General features: G+C 38.3%; 1 protein-coding gene across 1 annotated transcript in view; it reads left to right on the forward strand.

Moving 5' to 3' along the window:
- bop1 (BOP1 ribosomal biogenesis factor) overlaps positions 1–21,132 on the forward strand; it is an 80,356-nt gene that overhangs the window by 39,728 nt on the left and 19,496 nt on the right. Inside the window, exons 4-5 of the mRNA XM_041249153.1 lie at positions 18,903–19,057; positions 19,429–19,546. Coding sequence (XP_041105087.1) covers positions 18,903–19,057; positions 19,429–19,546 — 273 coding nt within the window. The remainder of the gene's footprint in view (positions 1–18,902; positions 19,058–19,428; positions 19,547–21,132) is intronic.

The following is a 21,132-nucleotide window of genomic DNA, read 5'->3' on the forward strand; positions in this document are numbered from 1 at the left end:
GCTAATCTCCTGTATCCCTCCACCCTGCAGTAAAATACTAGAACGTTCAAGATGGATTAAATGTCACAGCTTAAAAGCAAGAGCATTTTTCTTTTGTCCTAGTTGTTTAGGACAACCCTGTACCCCTATCTCCAAAGAAAGTGCTTGTTGCAGCTGCATCGTAGCAAACCGCCCCTGCTGCTTTGAACCGTCGTCAGAAGCACTAGAGCCGGGGCTGCTTTATGCGAGTCGACAGAAGTTGTGAAGTAAAAGTAAAAACAAAATCTTTCTTGAAATCTTTTCTCAATTGTGATGGGAGTTAACTACACGGCCCGGTTTAACAAAATCACATTTAAAAAAATCTGTAGGGCATTAGTTCTGACATACATGTATACACAACTGGGCTGTCTATTAAAGGGTAGTGGAGAGTGATAGTGAAAAGAAAGGTAAATCGAAGGAAGGTTACATTTCCCGTACTTTACAGCATGACCAAACCGATCCAGGTGCTGTTAATGAGACAAAGAGTACTGTCTTGAAAAGCCAGATAGGGTTACATAGCAGGGACAGGCTCCTATCAAAGGGAACTGCAACAGATTTGCTTAGTTCCACTCAATATGTGTCAGTGTAGGTCTTATTGTATATTTCACTTTTGTCAAAATATATAAAGTGATTTATTTGGTGGTCTCTGTGCACATTTAATTATAAGGGGAAACTCCTGGGAGAAATGCAGAAAAATAAATGTCAGGTCATTAAAGGTTTAAGTGATGGCTGTAAATTTACATTTAAAACTCTGTAAACCGTTTACTGTTTTAAGATGTGGGTAACTTTAAGCTTTTACGTTTCGGCTGAAGTGCTTTGTGGAATGGACTGCAGTATTGTATAAGTGAATTACACCTACTGTATGTGTGACCACAACTTGGCTCAAAGATCATTTATAGTAAAAAATAAAAATTCTCAATTACTGCATTATTAATTCCAGAGTATTGTGTACTTAAACAGTTTAGAATTGAGGGCAGAAAAGACAAACAAACAAACAAAAAAAACCTTTATCACACAGTCTAAATTTGACCTGAGGTTTTCACTAGGGTGCTTCACACTGTGCATGTTTTTCCTAATTCCCTGTTTAATTGAAAATTTGAAAAAATATTTAGCATTTCATTTGGTCGGTGCCAGCCTGTCTGCTTGGTAGAGCCTGCTAACTAGGTTTTGGCTTCTTTTATATATACTGTAGATTATTTGACATGATTGCTACAGTTCTACTACATAATGCTATTATAAAAGAAAGCAATAGCTAGATGTTTAAGGGTAAGGTAAGTAACATTTCAGATTGCCCTCAAAAAGAGTTTAGTTAAACAGTTAAATTTAAAATGTGTGTTTTCACGGAGTTGTTCCGTATGCTGTGCTTGATGCGGAACTAAGCGGTTGATTTGACCAGCCTGTACGCCGTGCATAAGCCACACATGAATTTTACTAGAGCATTTTACACTGAGGAATCCTCTTTCGTTGCTTTAACCACATTAGCCCAAAATCTACTGTAGGTTGTTGAGGCCCTCCAGGTGGATTCCCCAGTGCTGTGAAGAATTCTAGTAAAATCCACAGGTAGCTTTTTTTCCTGCATGTATAAATAAAGAAAAGTGTGTGTGTGTAATATATATATATAATTTATATTTTAAACAATGGCTATTTCATCACAGTGTGGGACTATTTTTCTCCCACAAGAAAAGCCCCACTCTCACAAACTAACCAAATACTTTCAAGCCAGTACTGCATCTTGTGAAGGTGTACTTGAAAATCAGTGAAATCATTTAAAAACAGAAAAGAAAAGAAAGGCCCATCGATGCCTGAGAAATATATTGGCGTTTGTAAAATAGTTTTGATTGCGGTGCTGGATAAACTTTGCAGTAGCAATCCTGGGTTTGCTCTTTAGTGCTTCCCCTTCAGTTCTCCTCAATGGGCTTGTCCATTCCGCTGCTCTTGCTTGATGTGTTTATTCCGTTCCTGTAGTAAAAACACACTATCATCTGGTGTATGGTTCTGCTGATAACCCTGTTGTGGAGCTCAGTTGTTTTAGCAGTTTGGGACGGGTGCAGCATGCAACAGACTGACAAGACTAGACTCGGGGTGTCTTGAGAAGCAGACGCAGCAAAAAGTGTTTTTTCCAAATGGTACAGTTAAACCATGTATTCCTTTTTCACTTTTTTTTATGAATTTGAACGTCTGGTTAAACAGTTTCACTTGAAGCAGAGGCTTTTCACAGAAGCTTTTTTTTTTTTTTTTTTTTTTTTTTTTTTTTTTTTTTTTTTTTTTTTTTTTGAAACACTTCGATAATGATGTTTGGAGGAAAACATTTGTTGGGCATATTTATTGTCTGGCATCTTGGAAGTAAATATGAAATAAACAATAATAACATATAATGAAAGGCAGGTTTGTGTTAAAGAAAGAAAAGGTTTTTAAAAAATGTACACAAAGTTAAAAAGATTAAAAAATCTTTTATTTTCAGGACGTTTCGGGCAAAAGCCCTTCTTCAGCTGTTTAAAAAGAAAAGTCATTATTTTTTATATATGCTCCAAAAAAAAAAAAAAGATACCTGCTAACTTGCTTGCTTATTGTTCAGTACATATTGTTCCACACCTGCGCTACTGCAGCCTTTGATTTTGAAAAGTGGGAGTGTACTGTGGTAATTTTTGAAACTGAAGTTGAATGCTTTTAATAAACTTTATGAAAAGTGCACACCTGCTGCACCGTTTCATCAAAAGGCTTCTTATTACCTAATGGAACTTGCATGCATAGGAAAATGAGAAAACAAAAATGCTGTGGGCTTGAATTCAGGCTGAATGATCTTTGCAATGAAAGTGTACAAGAGTGATAAAAGAGCTTTTAAATGTCGTCTTAATACAGTATGTAAATTGCACAAAATGTGACTGGGGTCTGATTAGTTTTGCAGAAACCAGTAATGAAATGCTGGATTTTACTATCCTGGTTTGTCAAGTGACATGTTTGCAGATCGTTTTAATGTGTGCTCTAGTATCTTGTTTGCCTGTATTGTGCTTTTTAAGTGTTATGGGAACAGGTTTTGTGTACAAGATATTTTGACACTTGTTGAATCCGACGATGGTCTGTTGATACAGTACGAGTATGGCAATGTGTGTAACTGAACTGAAACAACCAGCTGAGTTCTTTAAGGGTTTTAAGGCAGTCAGTGGTGCTGTATCATTGAGTAAATGAGTATCTGTTGAAAGTCTCATAGGAGCTAGTGACCAGTACATGATGCTAGTCAGAAGTTAGTAGTTCTAGAAGGCATTATGTACATTTCTGTAGTGTTTGTGTAGCAGAAAACTACATGTGCATCCTTACAGTAGGTCTTGGGCTTTTAAAACCATCTTATGTTATTATTTAAGGGTTTTGCATCAATTTTGTATAACTTAATTAAATTGACATTATGTAATAATGTGAAATATGTGTCATTTATTTATGTATTTATTTATCTATTTTAAATAGGGACCTGAAGTGTTGACCCTAATATTTTATTACCACAACCCTTTCAACAGCAGTTCAATTCTATGAGAGAAAGAAGCCATTTATACAGTAATGTGACAACCTCCATTAACCATATTTAGAGCCTCTTTCAGTCCCTGTTCGGGTGTAGCAGTGCGTTACCTCATAAACGCTCACATTGGAAGTAACAAATGACAGTGCTCATTATCTCCCAGTTATAACTGAACCGATATTTTTTTTTTTTTTTTTTTTTTTTTTTTTTAGTACAGTCCAGCATATGGTTGTAATTATTTCATTTCTCTTCCTCCCCCATTTTCTGACATTTAATCCGTACACCCAGCTGCAAAAAGTTAATGCCGAATCCCCCCCCCCCAATGCTGGTGTGGCTGAGCTCTTCTGACACGGGTCTGTCGCGGGTCAGGGACCTGTCAACATTCGGAAATAATCCCTGTGCTGCACCGCAGACTCCCCGGCTGGGCCATTAGGATGTCTGAGCTCCAGCCTGCACTGCAGCGGAGGGAGAGCAAGGCTGTCTGGACTTGTTGTATTGTTTTCAGCCCTTTTCTCTCCCCTGCCTTTTAATTTGATGCAGAAACAACAGCTGCAGTTATTTAAAAAAAAAAACAAAAAAAAAAACACTGTGAGTAGAGACTTGAGAACAGAGAACCTGTTGGGGTGAAAAAAACTGATGCCTCCAATTTAATATAACAGGATAAGGGGACGGGGGGATAGCGCACATAGTACTGACGCTTGTCAGTAAAATAACATTGTGCTATTAGAGCCAGTCTCCTGTTCCTGCATACATTTCCTTGTGTGTGCTTGGAGTGATACTCGCCTCGGAAGGTGTCTCTTTGTTAAATACAGAGTCTGTGGGAAACCATGGAGTGGTCAACCCATGTTCCTGGAGAGCATCAATCCTGCAGGTTTTGTAGGTAGCTCTAAATCATCAATCGCTAAATACCTGGAACAAACAGTAATTCTGACCAATTAAGCATAATCATTAAGTCAATTACATCATTAAGAGGCTGGGGTAAAACAAAAACCAGGACACCCTAAGGCTCTCCGGGACCAAGGTTGGCCACCCCTGCCATATACCTGGGACAACTTAGGCATTTCAACTCTCATCGCAGTGCATTCTGGTATATTTTACCTGTCTTGGGTAACTTTTCACTTTATTTCTTTGAGAAGTAGGACTACACTAACCAGAATGCACTGGAGTGCGAGTTAAAAAGCCTGAACTGTCCCAAACTGTCCCAGTGAACAAGGAGGCATTGTTTCACTACAAAGCCATAGAAATACATGATAGGTAAGATATACTAAAATGTTACACTGTGGTTTTTCAAAGACCTAATTCAATGAGAGAGCATATTAAAATGATCTGTTTATCTGTTTATCCTATGATTTTAGAAACCGCAGTAAATTGAAATTGATGGTGAAGTAATGTAATGATGTGACAATTTATTTTTATTTATTTTATTTTTTTTGGTATGTGGTGAGGACATTTGTGTCAGTTTAGGCAGCATCATAAAACCATGGTTAAATTAATAACAACCTCCCACTAATAAACGTTTAAAGGTCTCCTTTAGTCATGGAAAATAAAATTGGTTCAAATTAGTGGTTTTCCATGAACGGTTTCATGTTGTGAAGGTTCCTGCATGTGGTTTAGATGATAGTATTGAGTGTTTATTTTCATTATTTTTATATATATATATATATATATATAAGGTGTTGACTCAGCTGATAGAGTAAGTACTGGTAGAACTAACACAAAGATCTGACCAGTAGTAGCCAGCTGAATGAATAGTTAGTTCATGATGTAGTCATGGATGTAATGGGTATACACTAACATTGGACAGTATTTTGTACTAGTGTATTTGCATCTTTTTTTAATATGTTTATTTTTGGTTTTTGAATTGATCAGATGTACCATCTGCATGCTCATTTCAGACACTCGTCAGTTCTGTGTAGGCTGGTGAGCGACTCTCTCTGATTTATTGCAAGTGCTCTGGGAGTCTGTCTGTTTCTCATTCCCCGCTTATCTTCCCTCACCATGTTTGCACTCCCATGTCAGTGTTTGTTAACGGCTGTTGAATTGCATGGTTTTGTGAGAGAGACGTCCCTGCTGCTCCCAGGAGTATCCCCCCCTCTCCAGTACAGACTGTGGTAATGACGGGCGGGTGTATTAGTGAGTGTGATGTGCAGGTGCCATGCAGACAGAGCATCTGTAAACATCTGGAAAATCAAACACACTGCACTCACAGTGCAGACCCTTGTGCACAGAGACCAGCAATAGCGGGGTCTGTAGCAGCTGTCTCAATAATCTTGTGTGTCTGGTATTGATTTCTGCATTGTTACCTGCCACATTGTTCATTGTCAGTTACTTAGTGGATTTTTCACATGTTAATATAAGATCATTTTCCTTTTGACAAACCAGCCAACTTCCCAACATTCCGGTATGTTTAACATCCTTTTGTCAAGGGAAAGTGTGCTTGAAAACAATACAGTGGAGGTACATGTAGGCTTTTGATGTCATGGCAACTACACCTATTTCATTCTATTTAAATCTATTGATGGCTTGAAGTCATTTACTATATAATTAATGTCATAATGATCTAATGTTCTTTTCGATTTAAACCTATTCAGATAAACATCAGGTAATCCATCGTATTAGTGTAGGACCTGCTTGTGATTTTCTATAAATGTGATTCAAACTTAAGCACAAACTGCAGTGTTTGTAGCCCCTGCTTTGGATGCTAAGCAAAATGCTTTGACTGCGGCTATGACTGTGCTGTATTGGAGGCGCCAGTAAAATTGTCTTTTTAGTTTTACTTGTGTGAAGATCCCTAGGTTCAATTGTGATGAAAATGATTGAGGATCTGGGGATATAAGAGGGTGCTTCCTGTCTTTATGTACTGTACAAGCATAGATGCAGTAGAAAAATATTACATTTCCATTGTTACACAATACAGTGCACCTGGTGTGCCATTTATCCAATTCTGATAAAACACAGACCACTACATTCTTTCAGTTTAGTAAGCCATGTTAATTTTCCTTTTGTGATACCGCTAGGTTTCATTTTGTGTTTTGTAGCCATGGCGGCGGTTGTGTGTTACTAATAACCTTCTTGTCTTTTTTTTTTTTTTTTTTTTTATCATGGACTCGTTTTATGGGATCTTTGGTTGTTCCACAAAGGTTACAAAAACAGTTAATCACAGACGTGGTGGCATATTGGATTCAGATAGAGAGCAGAAGCATACAGTGATTCCAGTGGCAAAGCAGTGCTGTAACTATTCAAGAAAAAAAGGGGGGGGGGGGGGGGGAAAGCCCTAAAGGATAATTAAAAAATAATTGGGGAAGGAAGTCTTAATACTGTAGGTAAGATTTTTAGTGTGTTGGCAGAAGGACTACAAGCCCTGAGTTACTGATTCAGTTCCAGCACAGAGCAGTAGTTACTGAAAGTAACCTCCCCCCCATCCTCCCCCCCAATGGGTCTGTTACTGAAAGTACTACAAGTTCAGACGTCTAACCTAGTTCCTAGAAGCAAACAGGCCACGTGTCCAAAACCGAACTGAAAGCAGGCTAGCAGAAGAAATAAGGACTAGATGAGCTGCTGCTGTAGATTCCTTCTGTGTCCTGATTTAATAGTAGCCCACAGACTGGTTCTCCAAGGCATGCTGAGACATGCAGTATCATGGCATTGGCGTGTGTCAGAGCTGCTCTGTTTGTAAATAGAGGCTTTTAAGTCTCCCAGCGCTGCTGTCAAGTCCAACTAGCACTAAATGTCGTAACATTTAATATAATAAAACTGCTAAAAAAAAAAAAAAAAAAAAAAAAGAAAAAACAAGGAATAGAAATGCAGTGGAGTAGCAATGAATTGTCCTCAAGCTGCAGCCAGTCCTCTCGGGTCCTGCACGCATTCCGGATATTTTCAGGGAAACTATTTTCAAGAAGCCTTTTCCTTCCAGTCTGTCCAAGTGCTGGGAATGGTGTGCTCCCAGGAATGCGTCTCCGTGTCCAAGAACAACGTCCAGACAAGAGTTCCTCAGTAGCTCAGTGTGTGTGTGTGGGTGTGTGTGTGGGTGTGTGTGACAGAGTGAGTAAACAGTTCTCTCCAAGGTGTTAAAGCTGGTCTCTGGATAAACAGCAACAACTGCACTGCAAATATGAGAGTCCTGCCATGTACAGTAGTGTGGTGAAACGATCCCTCACAAAGTGCTGCAAGCTGTAATGCAGCTTAATGCTACTTTTCTTTGTAATGCTGAGAGAGCAGCAGTTTATGCTCACTCTAGTGTTAGGGATGGCCCAGGTTTCCAGTATTTGCTGGCTGCTTAACCCATTAAGTGCCAAATGCATTTTGCATTGGAAAAAAATCAGAACACAAGCTGTATTTATGTAATATGATACATTACATTTAGACTTTTGCAGTTAACAAAATTAGAGTAAGTTATCATAATATAGTTAGAGAAAACTAAATGACAAAGTAGCCTGTCCTCAGATGAGGACAATGGCACTGAATGAGTGCATGAAAGCTCTCTGGTTTCACTTGGTTACTTGTTGGGTCACTACTATAGCTGTCCAGAGATGCAGCCAGTACACATTGCATTGTGGACATGCAGTCAGTACAGCATTGCATTGTGGACGTGCAGCCAGTACAGCATTGCATTGTGGAGACTCAGCCAGTCTGCTTCCCAGACGATGCTATGGGAATGAGCAGCTCAGTTTGCCTGTGTGTACGATGTGCAGTGGAATCCTCCTGGATGTACCTGGAAGACCCCAATAAAGAAAAAACCTACAGTATGCAAATACCGCAGGTGCTGTCCCAAGATAAGTATGCAAAATTGCAAGGTTTCAACTGAACAGGGTTATGAAAAACTGGGGACTGCATTTGAATTACAACTGGTCTAGCTGGTCTAATCTGCAGCGTTTTGTTCTTGGAATAATATTCAGGTCTATGAATTTAATACTGCCGTTTTTGTTTCAGATGTCCCTACAGTAGTACAGGGTGTTCTGTTAAATGTAATGACCTCATTGACTGAATCTCTCTCTCTCTCTCTCTCTCTCTCTCCTCTTCCTGTCTGAGCACAAAACCACTAATTATTCGTAGGGCACTGCTTTTGAATATAAAAGAATGCCTGCCTATGCAACTGCACTGCAAATACGAGAGTCCTGTACCTGCTGTCGTTGAAAGGGTGGAACAGAAGCTTTTAATCATTTTCCAGTCTGTTGTAAGCACATTGCAACACATGCCAGTAAGGGAGTTTCTTAAGCAATGTAGAGGTCTGCTTGTGCCCTCTTTGTCTAGGCAAGCACTGTTTGTAGTTTTCTTAAAAATATTTCCCAACATAAAACCAGTGTCACCTTACAATAATTGATTTTGAGTTTAAGTGTTTTAAAATAAAATATCGAACAGAACGAAATTTCAATGTACCATTTGTAATTCAGTAATATGACAGAATTGGTCAGGGGTCTGAATACTTTTGCAAGGCAGTGTGTGTGTGTGTGTGTGTGTGTGTGTGTGTGTGTGTGTATATATATATATATATATATATATATATATATATATATATATATATATATATATATATTAGTAGTCTGTCACACATGCCTTAACCATTTACACGCCATCATCAACCAACGTGGGTTTATTATTGAACAGAGAAGATTAGTTAAGATATTGTAGATCCTACCAACGTTTTCGTACACTGTGTTTGTTGTATGTGCTCCGTGCGCTGCTATTGCTGGAAGTGTCCTGTGGGCTGTTCAGTGTGCTCATATGCAAATGCATCATGTTCGTATCAACTTCAACCTCCGTCTCGAGCTCCTGCCTGTCACTCCGTCAATTCATTTATCTGACTTTTTACATGTCCGCCCTTACTCTGGTCCCATCGCAGTCGGATATGCAATGGATTACTCTGTGTGTGTCTATATGTTAAGCTTGTAACGATAACAATCAAATTATCTATCGATTGGGACCCCACGATAACAAATCGGTAATATTTTAATGAAATTGAATATTCCATGAAATTAAAAACTTGTGTTGTACTGTCAAGAACTTAATCTGTGTTGTTTCTTCTAAATCACTCAGAATATGCACCTGTGAACAAACACAGGATAATGATGCAGAGATCAAGAATAACCTGCTTTTATTAATTTATTTTATTTTAAAACAGCCCCAACTGTAGCCGTCTCTCTTGAGCGAAACTAATAATATTTAACAATACTACATTGTCACGTGCTGCTGTTTCAGAAGAAGTTTCTTTTTTTTTTTCTTTTTCGATTTGAAGCAACGCACTATCCGCAACCTTTTTCATTTTTGATTGCTGTCTGTCTAAATGCTGCCCGGTCATAGTTCGACGTAGGTGATCCAATGACACATTGAAGGTTGTACAAAATAATTTTACCACCATCACCATGTAGAATGCAAAGTGATTGTACACGATCCGTTGCAGTAATTATTGTCAGTCAAACATTCTCAAGCGACCACAGGGCTAATGTTAAGAAAAATGTGTTTTTAATGGTAGGTCCTAAATTCAAAGCAATACGGAAACCATTTTAGCAGTCTTTTATCCATAATCAATAAAACAACAGCGCTCTCTTGTAAAGGAAGAGAAAGGTGGAGAAACAAAGGGGCCTCCCTAGATGACAGAATTCAAGTTATTAAACTTGTAAAGAAAGTAAGTGCCAGAAAAATTGCTGAAAAATTTGGCACTAGAAAGACGCAGATACAGCGTTTTGAAACGAAAAGAACTAGGGCTTGAAGTTTTCGGTTTTTTATTTTTGTTCACGTGACCGTGTTTTGAGACGATTCAATATCTTAAACTGTTAATTACTAAACAAAGTCGCTTCTTTTTACCTTGATGGCCTGATTGACTTAATGATCCTGTTTCAGCTTCTTCATTGTTGGAACACAAGAGCAAGCAATGACATTAATCACTCCCCCCAGGTGCTACTTTAACTTGCATTTCGTTCTCGCACTTGCCTGGGAACTAGGTATCTTCTAATGTGTCCGTTTCGTGTTGTGTTGTTCTTTCCCGCTAATTTAACACAATGTTCTCATAACTAGAACGTATCGGCTTAAAGGCAAACCGTTAAAAGGAAAATAAACATCGAAAAATGAAAGCCATACTGATAGAGTATGAAAGCTGTGTGTGCGGTATTCGATAAAGATCTCATGCTTACGCTGGCGTCAGTTTCACGTACCTGAAGGGCAGGGGCAGGCATTAAAATGTGCAAAGGATTTGACAACAAAAAGTGAAATTCATCTCTGCAGCAGTGGGGAAAAAAAGCTAATTATTTCCATGTGAATAGGCCATAGTGTTAATGTTAGTTTTCATTTAATGTTTTCTCCTTTGGACAGTGGGGTCTGTTACAATGTATGTTTTTTTGAAATTTACTTTTACAGTCCTTGTGTGAGAGACATACATTTTTACTGTCATGTATTGACAATAGAAAAAGTTATGGGACCTGTGTTAAGAGACCACTATTAGACTGTCACTTGAGAAGTGGTCTCTTAATACAGGTTTGACATAATTTCTTTTAGATTAATTTTGGAGCACTAGCTTAACAATACCAGTTGAGGTCGCCAACGGATACAACAACCCGTCCTCAGATGCCCTTAATCTACCAATCATGAGGACAGCTCAGAGTGGTTATCTGCTGTTAAGTGTCAATCAATAAATCCTGTCCAGTTTTTCTTTTTTAAATTGCAACAATCTTGTACACACATCAGGAACCTGGACCGGTACACATAACATTCATATTGGATTTAAGTGCAGGGTAAAAGTACACCAAAAGACCGTTTTCACAGTGAAGAGTTACGATTTCACGACTCTGTCATGAAATAGACCATAGGGCTTGGTAATGTTAGTATAAACGTAAATTCGGTTAAAAATAAATCCATATAGGTACATGAAAGAGAGATTCTGAATATTCAACAAATTAAAATGATCAACCGGAGAACGTACACTCGCTGTGGGCAAGTTCCTGTTGCAGGAAAGGTTAGCTGCCTTGCCCGATATAGTTGATTCTACGATATAGTTATATTCACTTGGTGGCTGTGCAAAGTTATGTGCTAGTTTTGATTAAAATATGACAGCAAAAAGTGAAATTCATCTCTGCAGCAGTGGGGAAAAAAAGCTAATTATTTCCATGTGAATAGGCCATAGTGTTAACATAGTTTTCAAGCCTTTTCTCCTTTGGACAGTGGGATTGTATTCTGTTTTTTTAAATTAATTTACTCAGGAAATTCATCAAATTTTACACCTTGTGTTAAGCATTTTTACTCGACAATGATCAATAATTGTCGTTATAATTTGCACGATAATCGATGTCAACGTCAGGGTTTGACGTTTCTACACACACACACACACACCTCTAGCTAGCTAGTTAGCTTCCTCAGGGTTTGAAGTGCACTACACACACACACACACTAGCTACTATAGCTTATATTCCTGTTGAAACTTACTTGCTAGTCCTTATGTGAAGTGCCTAAGTTTTCGGCTCCCTAAAATATTAGGCTTAAATTGTGTGTGTGTGTGTGTGTGTGTGTATATATATATATGACACTGACCACTCCAGTCGGGGTGACAAAGGGAAAAAATTCTCATGGCAGTGTAGTGTGTACCCTTGCTGACACGAAGCTCCGCCTGAAATTGACAGGGATGACACAAATACAATGTTTATTTTATTGTTCATTACATGTGTCGCAACCCAGTAATAAGCTACATATTTTTTTTAATGACTTTGCACTTCACATATTTCAGTAAAATCAAACGCCCAATAAACATTGCATCCCGCGCAGAGGGAGAACACAAACAAAACATCTTTAAGTGAGGTTGGCATTGCAGGGGTGATGAAGGGAGGTTTCACTTCCGAGTGGCTGTTTTGAAGCATTATGAATGCTTATTCATCACGGCTACACCCTGTTAGAAAATGTACTTTTCCTGCATTTTATTACCCAAGACTGTGAACGTGAGAGTTTATCTGTAAACTTGTTTTAAGAACTCGTCCAGATGGCTACTGAGACAACGAAATCAACTAGTCTTATAACCCAGGTAACTCTGTGTGTGTGTCTCTTCTAACAAACTGGAATCACAAATCTGGGATACACTCAAGTCATTTGAATTTGAGTAATGTAATTCAATCCAGTAGTTTCAGTCTGATTGAAGACTATTCCTGGAAGCTCTTGTTAAAACAATGAGCTGGGTGTAGGAAAAATTATTACTATTTATTATTCTTTTTAATCTTGCTGGTGGGGTAACATTTCAAGAATACATTTAAAATCTATACCCAAGTGTCACCATAAGTAAACTCTGTTCCTGCCTCCCTTCAATCAACACTCGTAAAGAACAGACAAACAAATTAAACAATACGTGTATTTTCAAAATTGAGTTCAATTTGAAAGACAGAAATAAGGATTCTTTTAGTTAATTATTCATTATTTCCCAAACCTCATGAATATCGTCTGCTTTTAACATTAAACCCAGAAAGGAAGGCCTTTTTGTAGGATGATTTTCCGCTCTTGTGTTGTGTAGCAGAAGCACTGAAGTCTTTCTCAACTACAGTAGTGGGGGTTCTATACCTTTTCCAGCTCTGCTTTGAGGGTGAAGCTGTTTTAAAATTCTAGCTATGTGACCTTGTCCATTATGTTACCTCTTTCATGGCATGTTTTAAAATGTTTGCTCCCCAGATCACAGCCAGTGCCAAGTTTTGTGTTTCAATCTAGATGGCCTCAATTTGTCCAAATAAAAAAATGATTGCAGCAGGCATGGCTGGCATCACATCAGGGCAACGCCAGGGGGTCCACACATCGTACAGAAATACAGTTGCAAATATGAATAGATGTGCTATTTCTGTGCCAGCTATACTAGTCAAGCAGCCGTCAGGGCTACAAATGTATAGTTTTTACTAAACTAAAATGTATGTGTGCGTGCAGTGCAGTAAATCTTTTCAGATCTCACCGTTTTTCTTTTCTCTTTTCCTGCTTGCATCCTGTTCCCTTAGTCCCGCCTCTTCTCCCTCCCTATTGGCTTCCATCTTCCCCAGTTCTTCATAAAGCTGATAACTATTGGATGATGTTGACATAAAATTATACAAATGTGCCGTATAAAACATTCTATAATTGCTATTAGAAAACGATTGAGTGCGAACAGCCAATGAGCTTCCAGATCTAGCGGGCTTCTATTTTGCTTAGATGCGTTGAACGTTGAAGTGCTTAACTGTGAATTTCATTTTAAATCAATCCGTGCATAAATACCGGCTTTTTCCCTTAACTTTCTAATCTACAACTAATCTGATAACAGAAAAAACTACTTAAACATACTTTCTGACGCTGGTCTAGAGACAAGGAAAGTCATATCTGTGACAGGACACCGTAATGAAGGCTCAATTTGCAACTACTGCAAATCAACAGGGAAGACACGATTGGTCCACAATTCTGTCATCCGTTGGATCCAAACAACACCCTCCCTCAAAAATAGCCAGTCAAACTCCCAACCCTGTTTCAGTTCTTTCAGCACCAGCCAGTCCACTCCCTGCCAGCTTGACTGACGCCCCGCCTCCAACAACAAGTTTCGCGTCAAACTCAATACTACACGGACTATTCAATAATTGTACATGTCCAGATAAATTATAATAAGAAAGAGTTTAAGACCCCAATAAATAAATATGTTAGCAATAATAATAATAACGGTGTCTCTACGTGTGTTGTTTTATATTCTAATTATGTTAGGGACTGTTAGAGCAAATAAAGAAAGAAATCGCTTTCTAATAGCGATTGAGCCCTCTCTGTACTGGCTCTACCATGTGGTAGATGACCTTGACTTTCGTTATAACTCCATAACTCCAGTCGCGGTCATCTACCACAGTAGAGCCAGTATCAACGGGCTGTATCGCTTAATGATAATGATCGCTTTCCAACAATCAAGACTTTCATGAGCGTTTTGTCGAGCATCCTTGTCATAACATCTTATCATAACGCCTATTGTAATTGTGCGATTTTACACCATCAAAAATTAAACCAGCCTGAACCTCTGGGACCTCCAGATAAAAAGAAACACAAATCTGGATGTCAAAAACAAAAGGAAAAGATGACAAAAAAAGAAAATATAAAAAAAAGCTGTGAAGTATACTGTCAAATTTTCTATGTATATTTAAAAAATATTATTTCTGTAAATTGTGTGTTCTGTTTTCTGTTATTGTTTACTACAGTAAAAAATAACATGCACTAAAATCATGTGGTTTTAAATAAAAAGAATCTTCTACTATTTTCACACTGCACAGTCATGAGTAAAATGCAGCAGCATGATTTATTTTGTTTTACCAGCAGGCTAAAGTAAAAAGAAAGTGTGCTGCAGCTGTTCATTTGATTTGTGTAGAGGCCTACAGTACAGATTTATAAAAAAAAATATATATATATATATATATATATATATATATATATATATATATATATATATATATATATATTTATTTGTTTTTTAATTGGACAACTCCTGTCTCCAGATGTCTGGTTTAACAAGGGACTACTGATTTTTGAAAACCTTTTTGATAGAAAAATATTTTGGATTTGGGGGTGAGGTTTGGGTGGGGCTGGGCTGGTTGGGTTGGGGCCACTGGAGGTCCATTGCCCGAGGCCTGGTGCCTGCATTGTTGATGTCCCACAGGGGCGTCCTGTTCCCAGACTAAACCAGAGGCAGACACTAAAACAAGCACCTTGAAGCCCAGCTCAGACATTCCTAGAGCTGCTTGGAAATAGAGCCCCACAGATATGCCGGACCACTGTGCAGGGCACAGCAGCTTGATTGAAACAGAGATGAGGAATTCAGCATGGCAGTGCACAGCTCTGAGTTGCCTAATTGGAATTTTCAGATCCTTTTTTTTTTTTTTTTTTAAATAAAAGATGAAGTCACTCTCTTCTTGAATTCCGTCCTGCAATCCATCGGTGTTATCCGCCTGCCAAGGAATTTTAGCAATCAAGTAGGTCAGCGAGTGCTGAGGAATGGAAAAAGTGAGCCGTGCGCCTGTCTGAAAGACACACTTGAGAATTTATTTGCCAGCCACAGATATTCTGACAGTACACCAGCTTGTTTTTACAACATTTCTTCTTAAGTGGTAATAAAGCGGAACCGATTAACACTTTTTTAAGAGGGGATTCTGATTAAATTTTAGTTTTCCATGAAATGCAAATCTACCCAAGGCTGGACATTACTCAAGTCAAACAGAAACAGCCCATCCCTTGAATGAGAAGCAGTGCTGCTCATGGGCCTATTTCTGAAGTTTTCTCCCTGTCTCTCTCTCTCTCTCTCTCTCTCTCGCCATTTTTAACACTGTAGAGAAAGTTAGTATCTTTCAGTTTTTATTGTCGGTCACTACTTGGATCATACAGTATATTCAATTCTAGGAACACTGATTTAGTGGTTTTCTGTCTAGATCCAGCTGTAAATGTGTAGCTCTGTATGCAGAACTGTTCATTGTTCATCCTATTGTGAAGTAGTTGGCATGGGCTTTTCTTTAAACACATGTTTTAAGGGTATAAGAATCTAGGCAATGGTGCTCTTGTATTTGTTTTGGTCTCTGATACTGTAGGTTAGACCATTCAAGGCTATATATTAACAGCCTGTGTCCCAGAGAAAACGAGTACCTGCCCACTGCAGTAAGCTCTGTTGCTTTTGTGTGAGAGGTCAGGTCCTAACAAGGGATGGGGCCAATTCTTAAAATCAATTCCCAATTCCAAGTCTTTCAAAGGAGTTGGAATTGAAATGGATATTTTAGAGACGTTAATTGTTGTTGTGATCAACTGCTGTCAGTTGAAGCCAATTTATTTGACTAGCAGTGACTTCAATTTAACACACTGCAATTTGTTGCCACTGTGAGCCACTCATTTTAACAGGATAAATGCTAATTGCAATTTGTTGAATTTGATTAAAAGGGAATGCAAATTGGAATCTTTTAACATGGCTCCAAAATCCTGTTTTAAAGTTCAATATACAGCATTGTTTCATTGCAGTGGCTCTGAAATGATGGTTTCAGTACCACAGTGTCCCCCTGTAGCTGCCCTTTGCTGGCACAGGGTTAAGCCTTTAGTGTTGGTTCACAGCACTGGAGACCTCAAAGGACTTGGAGAGCCCTGAAATCTCTTTAAAGAAGTCATCACTCGTGAAATGTGGGGCATGTTGTTTTACATCGGCCACATAAATCTGTGAGAAATGTGAGGCAAGCTGGAGTCACTGCCTGGTCTGTTTGAAGTTGTACTCTTGTAAAGCAACAGCAGCAGCTGGAGAGGGAGAAGGAGAGTTCCCTGGGGAGTCCTTCCACCAGCCCTCATAAAACTTCAGAAAAAAGAAAATAAAATTAAAAAAAACTCACTTTGCAAGCCTACTTCTAATTTTAAGAACTGTTAAATTTGAAAGGTAGCAATCAGGTTGTTAACCTTCTCCCACAGAACTGTCTTTCTTCAAAATACCCTAACTATCAGTTGCTTACAATTTGACATAAAAATTAAAATCACCCTCCAAAAATGCCTTCTGAATTATTATTTTTTATTTATTATACATATAACCTGTGTTGCTATGGGTAGCAGAAGCAGGGATATATTTCTCCTGCTGGTTGTTGGATGGTGCTAGTTTGCAGGAGCTCAAATACAGTATGTGATGTCAGACGTTGTTCTCTTTTTGCTCGTGTACAGAGCTGCTGTGGTTTGTGCGTTGGGTTTGTTTGTATGATCATACCTTCTGGTATGAATTTCACAGTGGGCTTTAGCTCGGATATATTTCTGTGTCTTTTACAGGGGTTTGGGTTTCCAGACAGGAAATTTCAAATTAGCCTAGATGATTTCATTCACGGTCATCCCCTGCCCTAAACGTGCCCTACCTGCTTGATTTCTACCAGAGACTGGGCTGTGCAGTAAGACAGATCCATTCGCTGTGCCAGGGGAGCAGTGGAAAAAGGGAGAGGAAGCAGGCCAGAGCACATGGGGCTCCAGGGCCCTGGGACAACAGAGCATTCACAAAAGCAACCTTTTTACATTCGTCACTGATGGCAAAACAAAAAAAAAACCTGTTTACCATTAAACTTGTAGTAAGTGGTTTTCAGTGCTGGGTTATTGGATCCTGTAATTCACAAGTTAGAAGTGTATTGTTGTTTTTTCTTCTGGATTCAGTTTAAAAGTTTGTGGTAGATTTCAGAACTCTTACTCCTTGGAGCACAGTGTTTTGTCTTTTGGCTCTTGTTATGCTGATGTGTTTATAATGTGGTCTGCATCGGCCATGCGAAACTCGCCTGTCTACAGATTAAAAGACGACAATTTGTTTTTAATTGAAAGCACTTTGGAGATTATACACACAGCACAACCTAATTGTGCGATTTAATGCCTCTTTTATATAATGTGTTATTTATAATTTAAATATTGGATTAGGGAATTCACCTATGGTTAACAGGATCCTTTTGTTGCAATAGTTGAGAACAGTGGATGAAATTGAATTCAATCAGAACGGACTCTTCTGATAAATCTAGCCCTCCAAGAAGTACTAACTACTGCATTTAACCCTAATTTGTGGTGAGTAGCTGCAGTGCTAATACCCTACTGTACACCTGTTCCTTTAGACTAAGGAATTACAAAGTAACAATTAAAAGCACTGTATTTATTTGATTCTTTTCAAATACAGTGTATATTTTAAATGTGTTTTGCCTTTTCGTACAAGAGGATTTCCTGTTAAAGTAGTGTCTCCATAGAAAAGAACAATCAGGAAAAAGAGAGCCGTGGGGGCTGTGGAAGGGTTAGGGAGGATGAGTAACCCACGCAATCCCTTCCCTGCAGACTCCTGGGTGGTGGAAGTAATGAAATGTGAATCAGCGTGACAGAGTGGACAGTGTGTCTCTAATTGGACATGGTGGGAGTTGTTTTATTGAGATAATTTGCAGGTGTAGCCCAAGAGTTTAAAAGGGGAAGAACTGACTGCAGGGAAAGTTTATTTAGCCATTGATGTGGCTGTGGCCCTGTTGAATGTTACATATTGTTTATTTGTTTAAATATATGGGTTTGTCCTTTTAAGTGTGCATGTGGTGAGCATGTATTTCGAGATATTTAAACTGATGGAACAAAATGGAACCCTATATAGAAATCTGCTGTTGCAAAAATTGCATTAATCTATGTTCTTCAGATGTGTGCATATATTTTTCGGCCTTGGACACATAGAAAGAAAAGTAAATATTAACTTTTTAATTTTACTTTCCTATATATATATATTATATATATATAATATATATATTATATAATATATATAATAAATTAGTTGTTGGATTTGTTTTTATTTTTTGTCTTATTCTCAGATATCAATGCTTGTTAACTGCTTCTACATGCAGAGGAACTGTCCAGGGGCAGTACAATAGCAGCAAGAACACGTCTTAACCTCCTTCACTTCTGTCTTCAGGATATCCGTAACACCGTTGGTAATATCCCTATGGAGTGGTACAAGGATTACCCTCACATTGGATACGACCTGGATGGAAAGAAGATCTTCAAGCCAATCAGAAACAAGGATGAACTGGATGAGTTTCTGGAAAAGATGGACAACCCTGATTACTGGTACGCTGTTCACAGGTGTTTCAGTAAAGATGCCGCTTGAGTGAACTTGAGATACAATTAGACAAAGCAGTCAGTTAACATGTTCGCAGTCTTGCGCCAGTCCCTAACAGTATATCCGTTTTCTATTCCTTATTTCCATACAGACTGTGAAGCTGTTGTATTGGTTATAATAGAGTTTATCCCTTTCATAGTTTTACTGAGGACTGTAACATTGTCACACACACACACACACACACAATTGTTTTCTTCCAATGAACAGCACTACAGCTCTGTATATGGAAGTAACAGGTTATGTTCAGGAAGGATTTCTATACTGACTCTTCTGCACAAGTTAAACTGTTTTTCTTCTGGTCTTTGGTTTGCTTCCCCAGGCGCACGGTTCATGATAAGGTGACGGGCTCTGATATCCGACTGACTGACGAGCAGATCGACCTCGTGCATCGTCTACAGAAGGGACAGTTCGGAGATGTCAGCTTCAACCAGTATGAGGTAAAAATCTAAAAGTAAAGAAAACCCTGGAACTCGCATATCAAAAAATACTTACTTGATTAAAAACCTGACGTGTTTTGGTTTAGCATCTCCTCCTTCAGGGTACAAAGCAGACCAAGCTGGCAGACTTGTATCCATTCCCATAACAAGCAAATTAGCTGCAGTGTCCCATAGCCATGTTTATTTGTACAATCACATTATTAGCCCTTTTGAGTATCAATCGGTGAATCAATCACATTTATTTTGTAAAGAGCCTTTCATGTCAAGACATCCCAAAGCGCTTCACATGACAAATAAATATACTATACGATTATATAATGTACAATAAAATATCAAAAACCGTCCAAAAACAAATGGGGAAAAAATAAATAAAATTCAACAAAATTCTAAAATAGGCCATCCCAAACTACAAAAGGCCTCTGCATAACAATATATTTTAAGCTTTGATTTATGCATTTATTGAGTCAGCTTTACAGATTTCAATTGGAAGATTGTTCCATAATACAGGAGCATAATGACTAAAGGCTCTTCCACCACAAGAGCTGTGTTTTATCACTGTAGTCACCTGAAGCAGCATCAGCAGATCTCAGCTGGCGTCCAGGGACATAAAGTAAAAGCATATCATTAATGTAAGCAGGGCCGTTTCCAGAGACAGCCTTAAATGTCATTTATGACATTTTTTAAATAACTGTACTTCACTGGAAGCCAATGCAAGCTGGGAAGAACAGGTGTAACATGTTAATCTTTTTGTACCTGTCAAAATTTGTGCAGCTGTATTCTGAACCTGCTGTAACGACTGATTTTACAAGGTAGTACAGCCAATAGGGTGTTACAGTAGTCCAGACTGGATGAAACAAACGCATGAATTAAAATTTCTACGTCCAGATTACCAAATTAATTTCTTTTGAAAAGATTGCAAGCTGTATTTATGTAATTGATCCATTCTAAATCAATATGCTGTAAACGTTTTCACTCTTATAGATGGGTAAAGTGGCACATATACCACATGTATTGCCAGCTTCCTGTTTTGAGGACAGTTTAGTTAGACGTGCCCATAATCAGAGCAGTAAAATTTCATGCTGGCTGTGAAGTTCAACACAAAGAAAAACACCAAAAAATGAATCATTTTAACTTCCCTTTCTTTTCTTATTCAGGCCTCATACATGCATCTGAAGAGCTATATTTACAGATTTAACACTTACATTTAGACTTAACTTTTGCAGTAGTTAGAGAAAATTAAAAAAAAAAAAAAAAAAAAAAAAACAGGTAGATGCTGCCAGTTAAAAATGCTCCAAACAGTTACAAAGTAGCCTGTCCTCAGATTTATCAAAAACTTTTTTACTGTGTACTATTTGTTAAAAGATTTGGGACATTGGTCCTTTAAGAACCCCCCCTGCCACGACCCCAAAAAAACAACAACATATTTTCCGACTTAACATTTATTGTAAATTAAGTTTGAGTCAAAGTAGTTCCTCTTTTGGGGAAAAACACTGAAAGAGCTGGTGATTATGTGATTTATTAACACATATAAAAGTCTAGAATGGGGTCATGCATTTCACAGGGCTAAATTTCTAGTAACATTTGTT

This window comes from Polyodon spathula, chromosome 4 (genome assembly GCF_017654505.1).
Source record: "Polyodon spathula isolate WHYD16114869_AA chromosome 4, ASM1765450v1, whole genome shotgun sequence".
Classification (NCBI taxonomy): Eukaryota; Metazoa; Chordata; class Actinopteri; order Acipenseriformes; family Polyodontidae; genus Polyodon; species Polyodon spathula.